Consider the following 13,029-nt stretch of genomic DNA (forward strand, 5'->3'; position numbering starts at 1 on the left):
CTACTGTTGAATCAACCATGTTTCTTACATAGACTTTTGGGAATTTGACGGGTCACGGTTGTACAAACTGTTAAATTGACTACATACAGTGTGGATATTCCATGTTCATTGTGTAAATTTTGAGAACATGATGGTAATAACGGTTGAAGCAAATACTGCCAGAATGGGACTCAGGCTCATCCCAGTAAAGCATGATTAGCTAATAGAACAGGGTGGTGTCCTTTGTTATGAAATACAGTAGTGATATGGTATATATGTGATGGCCTACTCTGAATGGTGTATTTTATAGCCTGAAAACTTGTTGTTGGATAACCAAGGATATGTCAAGTTGGTTGATTTTGGGTTTGCTAAGCAAATTGGATTTGGGCGCAAAACTTGGACTTTCTGTGGTACACCAGAATATGTTGCTCCAGAGATCATTTTGAACAAGGTGAATATTGTACTGTATACAACCTGTGTGTACGATAGCTTATTTTGTAGGGCCATGACTTGTCAGCAGATTACTGGTCACTGGGTATATTGATGTATGAATTATTAACTGGAAGGTGATTTTACTTGTTTGTTAACTTCAAGATGGAGCCCTGTTATCTTCATGTGTGAATTTTGTTTCATATGCTACATACATCATATTTTATTTACATACAACCAGCATTACAAAACTGCAACACGCTGTTATATTTCTGTACTTTACAGTCCGCCATTTTCTGGATCAGATCCAATGCGAACATACAATATCATTTTGAAGGGAATCGACGTCATTGACTTCCCACGTAAGATCACAAGGAATGCTCAGACCTTAATCAAGAGACTGTGCAGGTACTATAATATCATATTGTTACTGGGTATGGTAGGGCTTTTTGTCATGATTTTCTTCACCTAAGGATCATGTAGTAAAAACAAGTTTGCAATCTTTAAAATGATCAGATATAGATCAGTCCCTAACTCTCAAAATAAATAGTTGGTGCTGTATCAGGATTTAATGTTATGTACACACTTTCATGCAGAGATAATCCAGCAGAGAGGCTTGGCTACTTAAAAGATGGTCTAAAGGACATCAAAAGACATCGCTGGTTCCAAGGATTTGACTGGGATGGGCTACTCAGCAGGACTTTGGTGCCACCAATAATACCAGATGTACGTACTGTGCTATATCCTGTATTAGTGCCATGCCATGTCAATGCATGTACAGTAAATGGGTTAAAGAATGTCTTGCACTACTTTATATACTTACTCTCCAGTATTTCATTTAGTTTGGTCTATTTAATTTCTCTAGATACGCTCATCTACTGATATGAGCCACTTTGACCAGTTCAATCCACCTGATCGATCAGAACAGCCTCCTGATGATATGACTGGATGGGATGAAGACTTTGGGCCCTTCAGCCAAACTAATTTCCCCATTGGGCACTGATAAATGTGATGAAAAACATTAGCCATTAGTTTATAATATATATAGAAATAAAACTTGTGTTAGCCAATACCGTGCCCATGTTTGCTTGTAATTTTATTTTCTTATTGTTCTTAGTTGAAATCATAAATATTTTATGAAAAGGGCAAGGACAATTCTCAACAGATTTGTAATTGTGTCTTCGAAATAATAACAATATTTGATACAAGTATTCTGTAAGGTTTATACTGTATGCATGTCTGTGATTTCATATCACTTTTGTGGAGGTTTCCAGCTCTGCACCTTTGGTCTTGTGGTACTGTATGGTACATAAGCTTCATTACTGCCAGTTTTGTTTGCAATATGTTCTGACAAAAACTTCCTCTGAGTTGGTGGCTTTAAAGTGGGTGGGTCATCCGTAGTGTAGTGTAGCCATCCGTGCCTATACATGTAAACACACTTTATAGTGACCAACCCTAATTGTGGAAAATCAACTATGTATCATGGTGTTAATTGATAAAAAAGTCAGTCCTACACGAACACGTATTCCCTATGTAGAATGCATGGCTACTATAGCTATGGTTTGATAAATACACTAAGTCATACCATTCTGCTGGAACATCACTGGCGTCATACTCTCCTCTCTTCTTGGCATAAAATACCCAACGATTACGACCTAAAGACACGGTACAAACTACAGTGTAGATTTAGTATATGTAGTCTTACCAAAGAAGTAGTTATTATTCTGGTAGTACTTGTTTCCAACACTATCGGTACCCACTAATTCTCCAATCCTCAAATCTCTCATCCTACAAGTCAATGCCCATTTTGCATCACCACAATACATTTACTACACATAGATAGATGCATTCTGTATAGTAAAAAACTTAGGTGCATGGTAAAAAGGTTTGGTGAAAACCCTCTATTGAAAATATGTTAGAAAAACTTTGGCGAATGGGGACTCTACCCTAGTTAATGTACACTTATCTGATCAAACAACTGATAGATTACAAAGGAATGCGTAAGTACGCTATCTCTACATGAAAGTATACCACGTGCAAGTGTGTCATTTTCCTGTGATATGAATGTTGACAGCAATGTTTAGTCTTACAGTGAACCTCGCACTCTGGCACAGTGATCCCGTGCTCAGTGCCAGGCAGGTTATCACGTATATACCAAATGTGGTGATGGACTGTGTTTTCTTTCTTATCTCTTGGTAGCTAGTAGTTAAAATATTGCAGAACCAATTTCAATGCTGCAACACGGTGTCGCTTTTTCTGCTCATGTGCATGATTGCTACTAAAACAATTGGTGGAAAAATTTTTGATGATTTAAGCCATATTTGCCAAATTCACCAGTTTGTTTTTACGCCAAAGTTAGTTTTTTTTACTATACAGTATATCAACAGTTTTACACACAAGCAAACTGAACATTTTATTGCTTGAAATCCTAATGAACATCAGAGTACAAATAGCTATAGGACATTTAGTGTACCCTGGTGAGTCTTTTCTTTTCTCTCCTACAGTTTAGTTCGCAGGCCGGCAGGCTTGTCACAGCTCCACTTGAGTACAAAACCAGACAACCACTGTCTACTGTATTATTTCTGCTGGCAAACCGTTGTATTTGGGTGGAGGGAAGAAAAAAGGAGTAAAGTCCAACTAGAATGTAAAGATTCAGAATGAGAATAAAAAGGCTATTGGAGTTTTGCCAGACCGTTTTCTCACAAAAGGGTAAAAAGGCAGTCTGGGAACAAGACTGCCTCCCTAGTAAGTATAGTATAGTGTAGTTGTAGTCAGAAACATGGCAAAGGATGCACATAAGGGCATGCCATCTCCATAACAACAATTTTCAATCAGCCATACTGTTGTGCACATAATATAATTTGTATACAATGGACCTATGGTAAATGATTGAGCCAAGCCATTGCGCATACACAAAAAACATTGGAGTATACAAGTTATACACTTCTCAATAGAGATACACAACAATACATACCTTGCCTTTAGCATATGCTTTCCTGTTTGTTAAAAAAAAACAACAAAAAAAAAAACTGCTACCAGTACTGGATAACACTAGTATCTATATATGAGGTGCTACTTGCACAGATGCACATTCCAAATAAAGCACACCACAGATAGGGCAACATTTGTAGTCATAGTAGTCAACGGTTTTAAATGGATGAAACCCCATAGGTACGTAAATGGTGAGATTTCTGTTGTCTGAGAGAGACTATTTATACTACACACGTACATGTATCATTTTCTCACTTAAAAACGGTCCAAAATGTATTTCTCAGCCCTCCTGCCTCCCGAATTCTTCTTATTACAAAAGCCATTGAGAAATATCACCCAGTTTTTCACGCTTTTCACTGGTCGTGATGGAGGATTCTACAAGCGTCTATAAGCGCTACTACTTTATAAGCGCTATCAGTCAGAATTTCTCTCTAAGTAAGCGACTTTTGCATACGTACAGGAATTGTGCACCCCTACAGTACAAGTATTTGATTTTACCTGTAACATATTGAATAGCATGTTCTCACTCCTCAGACCACCCTTGATTGGTTAATATACCCACCATCTGTGCCGCTCGGTCTGTGCACTACAGGGGGAAATTTTGATGAATTTGACGTTCGTCAAATCTCACGTGACTGGTCAGAGGGTTTGCACGCGAAAAGTATTGTGGCGCGAATTATAAAAATGCTTAACAACCGTTGCTAGTCTGACATTTGTGAGGTTTACTTTTCAATGGTACGCACTGGGGCGAATGCACTTATTTCGTCACCACGCTTTACGAAATAAGAGAATCTCTGTCAAAAGCTAGGATAAGGTTAGAAACAAACATTAAATACTAGCACTAAGTTGGACAAGCGTAATATCAATTTTTCGTCGATTAGTCGTAAACCCTAACACTTTGTACAATTTTGACGACGGCTATCCTAAGTGACTAACCTAGCGAATGTGTTCCATTCTACACAGAACCATTGACACTGGCTGTAGCCTTCACTCGCGTACCTCACAAATGTCTGACAAGCAACGGTTGTTAAGGATTTTACGAAAATACGTCATAACGTATCACGCGTGCAATCCCTCTATAATGCAGTCAAGTGTATAACAACAATCCTTACACTGAATTTGACAGCTATTAAAGGCACCAGTAATGTAAATTGTAGCTCATGTTGGGAGACTCTCAGTCTGTATGCACATTGCAATTTGATCAGTTTCATGTTTGTACTGAAAGGCGTTGATGGCGTTACCGTATGCAGAATGCAAAATTACACTATTCACCACAGTCTTCATTATCAATCAAAGAAATCCATATTATATTGTACACATGATATTGTAGTCAATAGTGTGAGAAGATATTGCTGAGGAGATGATATGTTCCAACAACTTGCAGCAAATACTAGTCAATGATATAGCTATGTCTATAGTTCGATGGATTAGTACATGGGCCTTTCTTGTATACTGGTGTTACATATGCCCTCTTCCAGTATGAAGGGAGTTCACCCTGATGTATAATACAGTCAAGTGTATAACAACAATCCTTGTACTAAATTTGACAGCTATTAAAGGCACCAGTAATGTAAATTGTAGCTCATATTAGGAGGCTCTCAGTCTGTATGCACATTGCAATTTGATCAGTTTTATGTGTGTACTGAAATATTGACGGTGTTACAATGCAGAATGCAAAATTACACTATTCACCACAGTTTTCTTCATAATCCATTAGCTACTGGATTAATCAAACTAGATGAATAAAAAATTGGAAATTTTAAAACTGGAATAGGGATCGCTGAAAAAAGCCACAAAAACAAGAAGGGATCACTGGGGTGGTAATGTAAACCACAAATCCCTATTTTGACTCACTTCAAAATGACAGATAGAGCGTGTAACTAAAAATTTATGACAGAGTCAAAATAGGAATTTGTGGTTTACATTACTACCCCAGCGATCCTTTCTTGTTTTTGTGGCTTTTTTCAGCGATCCCTATTCCCATTAAAAATTTTCCCATCCATATATTAGTAGAGGATATATAATCTGTGATTTGTAACTTTATGTGCCTTATTTGCTGGACATAAATTTTTACTGTTTTAGCAGGTGATGTGTACATTGATTCTAGCTAGCTTGTTATACCCTGCCAAAATTACCACTACTACACGTTTCACTTGTTTCAAATATCCACAACATTTCAATAGTACAACCAACAGCACCATTATAACAAAATATAATGAATTCTGTGATGTACAGATTTCTATTTAGCTACGTGGCATCTCAATGTTCCCTCCAAAGATCCTGTTTTTGATTTAGCTAGGATACTGCTGTATTCACAAAAACCTTCACTAGAATAGTATAGTATGCACATATTATTTTAATTGTTTGCAGTAATAATAGTAATCAAGGAAGATGTGTAAAAGGAATTATACAGGCTGGGCTCTACATAATTGCTTTTGCATGAATAAAAAGTAATTTGTAACAACATGATTCACAATTCTTTGGACAGCAAGTACATAACTTTGATAATCTGCAAGTATTAATAATGATAATGTAAAGATGCTTGTACAGTAACTACAGAGTTGTAATATACATCAGTTGGTTCACTGGAGAAGTTGATCAATCACTTTCTTCATTGTTGGACATACCTATATAAAAATGTAGAAAACTATTTCATTTTGCCATTTGGCATACATTAAAAGTCCAGTACATATTAGCAGCAACAGTTTGTACTACACACACACACACACAAAATGAAAGAACTCGTAAAGTACATGTACCGTACGCAAAGAAATTTTGATGTAAGAAAAATTTGATGAATTCACACTTCAGCAGATTTGACGAATAAAATGTTGACGAAAATCAAGAAATTGTGGACAAAACCTGTACTTTTAAAGGCGCTTATAAACATTTGATGAAATAAAATTTGATGAATTAAATCGATTCATCAAATTTTTTTGATGTCAAAATTTCCTTGCGTATGGTGCTATATTTACTTGGTTAAACGCTGCAGTATTTATTACCTTAATTCATAAAATTGATGCGACAACTATTCGAATTTTACCATTACTCGATGCTTGAAAATGATGCTGAAGCCCTTATTTTCAATATTGATCATGACACCACTCAAGTGCAGTTACTATTGAAGGTGTGGTGTTTAACCAAGTAAATATGGTATGCCACAATTATAAAGCAACATTGTTTTACCTTTCCAGTTGTGGTCAGTTCAGGATTGAAGACACTGATGGCTGCAAATCCACCATAAATATCCATAGCCTTGAACCCATGTTGATTAAGAAGAGATGTAGCAATTGACGATCTGTATCCAGCAGCACAGTAGCAAATGTAAGGTGTATTCCTGTGATAAGGAGGTATACAATACTTAATATAATTATTCACATATAATATACGTGAATATTATGTCAGAAGTGTATCTCTAGCATTCAAATTAATGCTGAGTGGTTTTGATATTTCATAGATGGTACAATATTGTTACTTGATAATGCGGTACAACTATATTATTGGTATACCTTTAGATGCCTCTATTAAATGTTTTACTTTGTGTTGGCAAGCTGATTGCAGTACAGTATTGTACACCAATCCATTATCCTTTCATAGGTACACTTTTCATACTAACAAAGAAGCTTTATAAGACTGTTTTTTAAAATCCACAGTATGCGGTGTTAAGAAATTAAACAGATACTGTCATTTAGCATAATCAGTATATTACTCAGCACTAATTTGAATGCAGTGACATAAGCTCCCATGTGAATATAATAGTATAGTATCATGTGATGTATGGTGGTGAGTATAAGTGTGACATGTGTACGTATGAGCAAGTGACCACCCTATGTCTTAGCTGTGTTCTCAGATATATAAATGTTTATAGCAGTTGTACAACAATTAATAGATTGTATGTTTAGTTAATATTCAGCACAATTATTCAACACTCAGTGTTAATTTAGAGGGTTTTATGCATGCACAGTTGCACACATACACCACTTATGACATACTTGTCTAATTTATCAAAGTATTCAGCAAGGTTGGCAAGAGGTGTGTTCATAGCAACTTTGGCACAGTTGTTGGAATATTCAGGTGGAGTCCGTACGTCCAATAGTTTGTAACCAGTACTTAGTAAATCCTGCAAATTTTCATCTTTTGTACTCTAAATAAATGCATTATTATTATAGAGCAGCAAATACCAGTTTTCTATAATGAGCATGCAGGTATGCAGTAATTAGTATAACCACTAACCAAATCAATTCTTTTGTGTGAAGCCAAAGGCAATCCAGCATTTTTCCATGCCTCAATTCCACCATCCAGTATCCCTGATGTCTATAGCAATGGAAAAGATTCTGTGAAGTTAAGGAAAATGCATTGTAGTTGATGTATGGCTACAGTTAACGTGTATATTGCAAATGTGGTGATGAACGTACACAATTATAACACACACACACGCACGCACGCACGCACGCACGCACGCACGCACGCACGCACGCACGCACACACACACAACACAACACGCAACACACACCACAACACACAACACGCACCTTGTATCCAATCCTTGCAAGCCGTTGAACAGCTTCTTTGTCTCTTCCTGGCTCATTTATCAAATAAATTTTATCGTCTTTTGAAATGACACTTCCAACCTTTTAGAAGGTGTGCAACAATATTCATGTATTGTATGTACGACTAAACTGCACCACATGAATTATAATTAAAGTATAGATTTAGCGTCTGTTCACGATCATTCAATACAAAAACATTAAACAAAGGAGGGGTATAGGCCAACAACATGTATCGATTGCAATTGGAATAACAAACTTACCCATATACAGAAGTTCCCGTCCTCTACACTGAGGGTTGCTCCACCTTCAGTTCCAAGAGAAATATTTATTGACCCTTCCACATGGGCAGCTGCATAATCTGGTACCTAATATCATACCATTGACATTACCCATTTTAAATGTTTGAGCTTACTTTTCTGGTATCTAGAACATACATTGATTTGTTGTTTTTTCTTTAATTTCTTCTGGTGACATTTTAACTATTTGAGCAACCTCATTAGCTATTGCACCTGCACCTTCCTATAACAACACATTTACAGCCCATATGTAAAACATCCTTGGAAACATTTTTCATGAAACGCACAATCTACAGTGACTACCAAACACTTGTGGGGACTATTCAGGGGCAGATCCAGGAGCTGGAAAGGGGAGGGGCACAAACAGGTAGGTTGGAGAGAGTAAATTCTCTTGTTGCTGTATTTTTTTAAGCAGCAATGATCACTCCTTAGTAGGTTGATTTATGGCCTTTGCAGATGGTTGTTAAGTATCAAAAAGAACATCAGCAACACGATAATTATTTTAGAGGCACTTAGTACGTACAAAGGTGCCGGGTGACAGTTTGACAACTATTTTAACTATAGTTTCAGGTGAGTTCACAACAAATGGCTGTAATATGCTGTTTTCATAAAAAATTGATTTTGGTCTGACAAGACACATAGTATTTTTATCAAAAGAAGCATGACTCTTCAAGGGGGATGGGCATTTGCCCCAAATGCCCCATCCTGGATCCGGCATTGCTATCTGTTCTTTGAATGTTGCAGTTACCAAGTTAACAGATAAACTCTTGATCAGTCTGCAAGAGTTTAATGCACATATTTTTACTTGTACCAACTGGCAAAATCACTAAAACAGCTCACTGAGGCAACAGTGTATATCAGTGTAATGTTCTTTCAATAGAGCAATCAACAATAAACTTGATATACATGATAGTCTAATATCAAATGTTTCTAGTTAAACTATATAATGCACAGAGCAACTTACAAGATTAGTTTGAACATCATGAGTAAAGTACATTGGAGCAGCTGGCTGACCCTCTGTTAAATATTCCACAAACTTATCAACCTATAGACACATACAAAAGTGCTACAACTTGTACAGCAGAGACATATAGCTTTACATTGTTGTACTGTAAAGCTGGGTTGGTAGCCTTTTCCTTCTCAATAGTGGAATACAAATCAGAACTTAAGTTCTTTCCACACGGAGAACCTGCACCATGTGCAGGAAATACCTGCAAGAAGAAATAAAAATGAAATACAAATTTTTAGCATTGCTTGAGGACTCTATACATACCACAAATCTTCATCCGTGTACAATATTATATAAAACATCACAATTGATTTTCACAGTGCAATACCTTAACATCATCAGGAAGTGTACATATTTTATTTTTTAGGGAGTAAAACATTCTTTCAGACATTTCTTTGGCAGTGTGACCAGCTGTTCCAATCAGATCAGGCCTTCCACATGAACCAATGAATAAAGTGTCCCCAGTAAATGCCTAGTGATACACATACACTGTTGCATTGTAAATATCACAGAATTCCTACGTGTATTGGTCTGTTTCCTTCTTCTTTATCAACGACCAGCCATACTACAGATTCCATGGTGTGGCCAGGAGTATGCAGTACTTTTATGGCATAGACATCAGTTATATCCAACAACTATATAGTGCATATGAAATGGAATAATGTTCCAACCAAATATTAGCAAGGTTTTGTTGCAATAAAAATGTTAAACTTACTTCACCATCTTTAACTTCGTGATGAGGAAATTTTAGTCTGTCCGAAGCACCAGGACCAAAGTATATCGTAGCACCAGTCCTTTCTGCTAACTCACAATGGCCAGACACAAAGTCAGCATGGACATGTGTTTCTAGTACACCTTCAATACTCCAGCCACCCTTCTGAGCCTCCTATTGTATCATTAAATGTACACATTTTTATCATTCATTCATAGATCTTTGCATAGGCTTTATTATATACTATACCCTTACAGAAAAAAAATCATGATCAACTATAGGATAAAATAGTTATACAGAGTGACGTGAAACATAAACAGTTTAAATTCTATTAACAATTTAATAGTCATCTTACACTGATATATGCATCAACATCTCTCCTTGGATCTATCACAAAAGCCGACTCTTTGTGGTGTATCGTGTAAGAAGCATGAGCCAAACATTCAAGGTAGAAGATCTTCACCTCAAGTCCCTTAGGTGTCTTTACTATATCACGTAATCCACTCTACATAATGTAGTTAACATAGAATTATAATAGTTTGCCTGATACATGTATTAGTGTATTCTGGCTGTGGTCAAGTTGCCCTTTGCATTAAAAACCTATTATTAAAATAATATCCCGTGCTATACACTTAGTGTGCATAAATGAAACCAAATACCAATTGTTGTGGTTTCCTGGTTATTATCTGTGGCATTAGTCTATTAACTACATACTTTAACTGTAATGTAGCACATCATAGCACCACCACAGCATACACTATACTTACCATATACATATAGCACGAAGAACATATTGTTAATGCTGAATAGGTAATACCCACAGTTTGGGTGAGCAAATGTTTTGAGAATATAATATTGCTGCGTGTAACAAACATGTTTGGAGACTATCATATTGCAACAGTCAGAGGCTACAAACTAAAAGCTACACGGTTAATAGAATAACAAAGTGGATATTGTTGTAAGACAAAATCCAAAGCTTTGTTAAGATTTTTGCAAAAATGCTCTGACTTCAGTATTTTGAGGCAGTCAGGTCAGAAAAAATTACTGGCTCAGTGAAGAAAAGGGCTGGTTACATGAAACCAGCACTGAGAGTCACTGATGATACGCTTATTACAAGAGCAAATGGGTACCTATCGAACACTACAAATTTCTGCCCACAAATATCATTGACTAGAAGTTTTGGAGGTGGGGTTGGATATCTTGAGGTATTAAAGTGGAAGTTGTCCCCGGGTGGAGGATTTTGTCAGATAGCTTTGAAAATTATTACCAACTCACATGCACCTCTGCCTGACCTGGGTAGGCAGTGCATATGAGAGAGAACCAATTATTAAATGATCAAACGTAATAAATACGAGACTGCAACTACAACCAGATTTTATAAGGAGATCTGTGTGGACAAAAAGAAACTACAAAAAAGCCAATTGCATGCTAAGCCATCCCACTTACTGAGCAATAAGCACGTACTCTACTAGCTGCATTGTCATGATGCATATCAAAACTTTCATCAAAAATTAAACTAGTTCCCATAAACACTGAAGCCACAATATTTGTTCTTATTTTGCTTCCTAAGTACGCACATATGATAGCTAGACCTTTCATTAACTACCTAGGGCCAATCACACAGTGTGTAGAAGGGAAGGAAAACATGAAACCATTTTCCATTGCTTTACAGCTCAATTTGAAGGATATACATACAGATCACTTAGTCTCAATTGTAGCTACCTTGACATTTTGGTAATTGTAACAGAGATAATGGCTTTTCTAAATAATTTGTTGAATGTGTTTGACTGTTGTTCCATTTAAGGCCAGACTGAATTGTAACACTTAAGTGTTTGGTAACAGCAGTTAGTGGAGTGCTAGAAATATGATAGACATATTGATATCTGCATAGTGAGATACTCATAAAACAGCACTTATCACAGAAAGTGTGTTTGAAAAGGTGGAGAAAAGAGAAAAAAATAATCCATGACTGGACCTACAGGCAAAGCGATCCTGCAATAATATTTGCCAAGATCTTGCAAGAGAATCCGGCCATTTCTTGTAGGATTTTGCAGGACTCCTGCAGGATCATTTTTGCTTTATAGGCAGCCTTGAACCTGCAGCCATCTGATTAATGCTCAAACGCTTACAGGAGTCTGCCTCATATGCTAAAAACAAAATGGGGCCTAAAACCACAGTACCTCACGGCACACTTGAGTAAGTAACCAGTGTAGTGAGAATGTACCTTCACTAGCTGTGACTTTCAGTAATCGATTACTTAAGAAAGAGGCAATCCATTGATCATGAATTTCTCCATACTATTGCAGTTTGTATAATACTTATTGCAGCAGGCCGGACAGATTGGGTGTTGCTATCATACAGTTCATGGACTAATAAGAGTAACTGAGATTCTAATCTAAAGCCATGCTGAGAGTTACGCAGCATAAATCTTTGTTGTGCTCCCCTGACCCACCCCCTCCCCGCCCCGAGTAAGGTAGTTGGAACAGTTCCCAGATACCCACTGTACATCGTACCAACTGAAGTTGTGTTATTAACTAACACTGGAAATGACAAAACAGCACTACGCTGTTCCCTCGATTCCATGTGTTCGAAATGACAGCTGCAAGTGATTAATAAAATTATAGCGCTATAAACTAATGCAATTACAATACATCAACCTATACGTACCGGTAATACTTTCACATCATCTTGAGGTGCAGACATGCTGAACAGCCTGGAATGGAATCGTAAAGTCAACGACCTTTTCACCAATCGGAAGTCCGTTATTTTCCGTAGCAACCTTAAGCTCATATTTGTACAGGAGTAGTAATACTGCTATAAGGAAAAACTGGTGTCGTTTAAATACAGTGAATAATGTGCGAAATTTATATGATATAATTATAGTGCATTCACCGATGACTTCACATCAAAAACCAGACCATTAAACTCCGACTTTTGACCCGGCACGTGAGAAATTTTTGTGTTAATTCTCCGGAAGTAAACAGTCACGTACAGCCATGTATTAACACGTATGGTCATTTGAACACATGTGGTGTCAAGCCATGCCATGACCAGCTTTACACC

At 36.9% G+C, this 13,029-nt stretch overlaps 3 protein-coding genes across 7 annotated transcripts in view; 1 reads left to right on the forward strand and 2 right to left on the reverse strand.

Moving 5' to 3' along the window:
• Positions 1-1,553, forward strand: part of LOC136261625 (cGMP-dependent protein kinase 1-like) — a 6,561-nt gene extending 5,008 nt beyond the window's left edge. For all 3 annotated transcript variants that reach the window (XM_066055651.1, XM_066055652.1, XM_066055653.1), the window contains exons 16-20: positions 290-430; positions 481-545; positions 694-816; positions 1,005-1,134; positions 1,274-1,553. In XM_066055651.1, coding sequence (XP_065911723.1) covers positions 290-430; positions 481-545; positions 694-816; positions 1,005-1,134; positions 1,274-1,411 — 597 coding nt within the window. In that variant the 3' untranslated portion in view covers positions 1,412-1,553. The remainder of the gene's footprint in view (positions 1-289; positions 431-480; positions 546-693; positions 817-1,004; positions 1,135-1,273) is intronic.
• A 10-nt stretch (positions 1,554-1,563) lies between these two features.
• Positions 1,564-4,048, reverse strand: LOC136261627 (NADH dehydrogenase [ubiquinone] 1 alpha subcomplex subunit 12-like). Of its 3 annotated transcripts, none has more exons than XM_066055656.1 (4): positions 3,898-4,048; positions 2,114-2,196; positions 1,994-2,063; positions 1,564-1,829 (listed from the first exon to the last, which is right to left on the reverse strand). In XM_066055656.1, the coding sequence occupies exons 2-4, from the start codon at positions 2,193-2,195 to the stop codon at positions 1,661-1,663; spliced, it is 321 nt and encodes a 106-aa protein (XP_065911728.1). In that variant the 5' UTR covers position 2,196; positions 3,898-4,048; the 3' UTR covers positions 1,564-1,660. The 3 variants fall into 3 exon arrangements, with proteins under 3 accessions (XP_065911728.1, XP_065911726.1, XP_065911727.1); XM_066055654.1 differs by lacking the exon at positions 3,898-4,048 and adding an exon at positions 3,655-3,840; XM_066055655.1 differs by lacking the exon at positions 3,898-4,048 and adding an exon at positions 3,383-3,404.
• A 1,795-nt stretch (positions 4,049-5,843) lies between these two features.
• Positions 5,844-13,029, reverse strand: LOC136261066 (uncharacterized). The gene is made up of 15 exons (XM_066055033.1): positions 12,859-13,029; positions 12,634-12,780; positions 10,322-10,471; positions 9,970-10,140; positions 9,776-9,889; positions 9,583-9,726; positions 9,346-9,456; positions 9,210-9,290; positions 8,394-8,468; positions 8,210-8,314; positions 7,932-8,030; positions 7,633-7,713; positions 7,392-7,543; positions 6,586-6,736; positions 5,844-6,026 (listed from the first exon to the last, which is right to left on the reverse strand). The coding sequence occupies exons 1-15, from the start codon at positions 13,012-13,014 to the stop codon at positions 5,982-5,984; spliced, it is 1,782 nt and encodes a 593-aa protein (XP_065911105.1). The 5' UTR covers positions 13,015-13,029; the 3' UTR covers positions 5,844-5,981.

The sequence above is a fragment of the Dysidea avara genome, chromosome 7 (genome assembly GCF_963678975.1).
Source record: "Dysidea avara chromosome 7, odDysAvar1.4, whole genome shotgun sequence".
NCBI classification, from domain to species: domain Eukaryota; kingdom Metazoa; phylum Porifera; class Demospongiae; order Dictyoceratida; family Dysideidae; genus Dysidea; species Dysidea avara.

Coding starts and splice junctions, on each gene's coding strand:
- LOC136261627 (XM_066055654.1), bottom strand. CDS start 3,722: ATGGCTTTTGTAATAAGAAGAATTCGGGAGGCAGGAGGGCTGAGAAAT. Junction 2,064..2,113: donor GAATAATAACTACTTCTTTG/GTAAGACTACAT, acceptor CCGTGTCTTTAG/GTCGTAATCGTTGGGTATTT. Junction 1,830..1,993: donor AGTGATGTTCCAGCAGAATG/GTATGACTTAGT, acceptor TTACATGTATAG/GCACGGATGGCTACACTACA.
- LOC136261066 (XM_066055033.1), bottom strand. CDS start 13,014: ATGGCATGGCTTGACACCACATGTGTTCAAATGACCATACGTGTTAAT. Junction 10,141..10,321: donor ATGTTGATGCATATATCAGT/GTAAGATGACTA, acceptor ATGATACAATAG/GAGGCTCAGAAGGGTGGCTG. Junction 7,544..7,632: donor CACACAAAAGAATTGATTTG/GTTAGTGGTTAT, acceptor GCATTTATTTAG/AGTACAAAAGATGAAAATTT.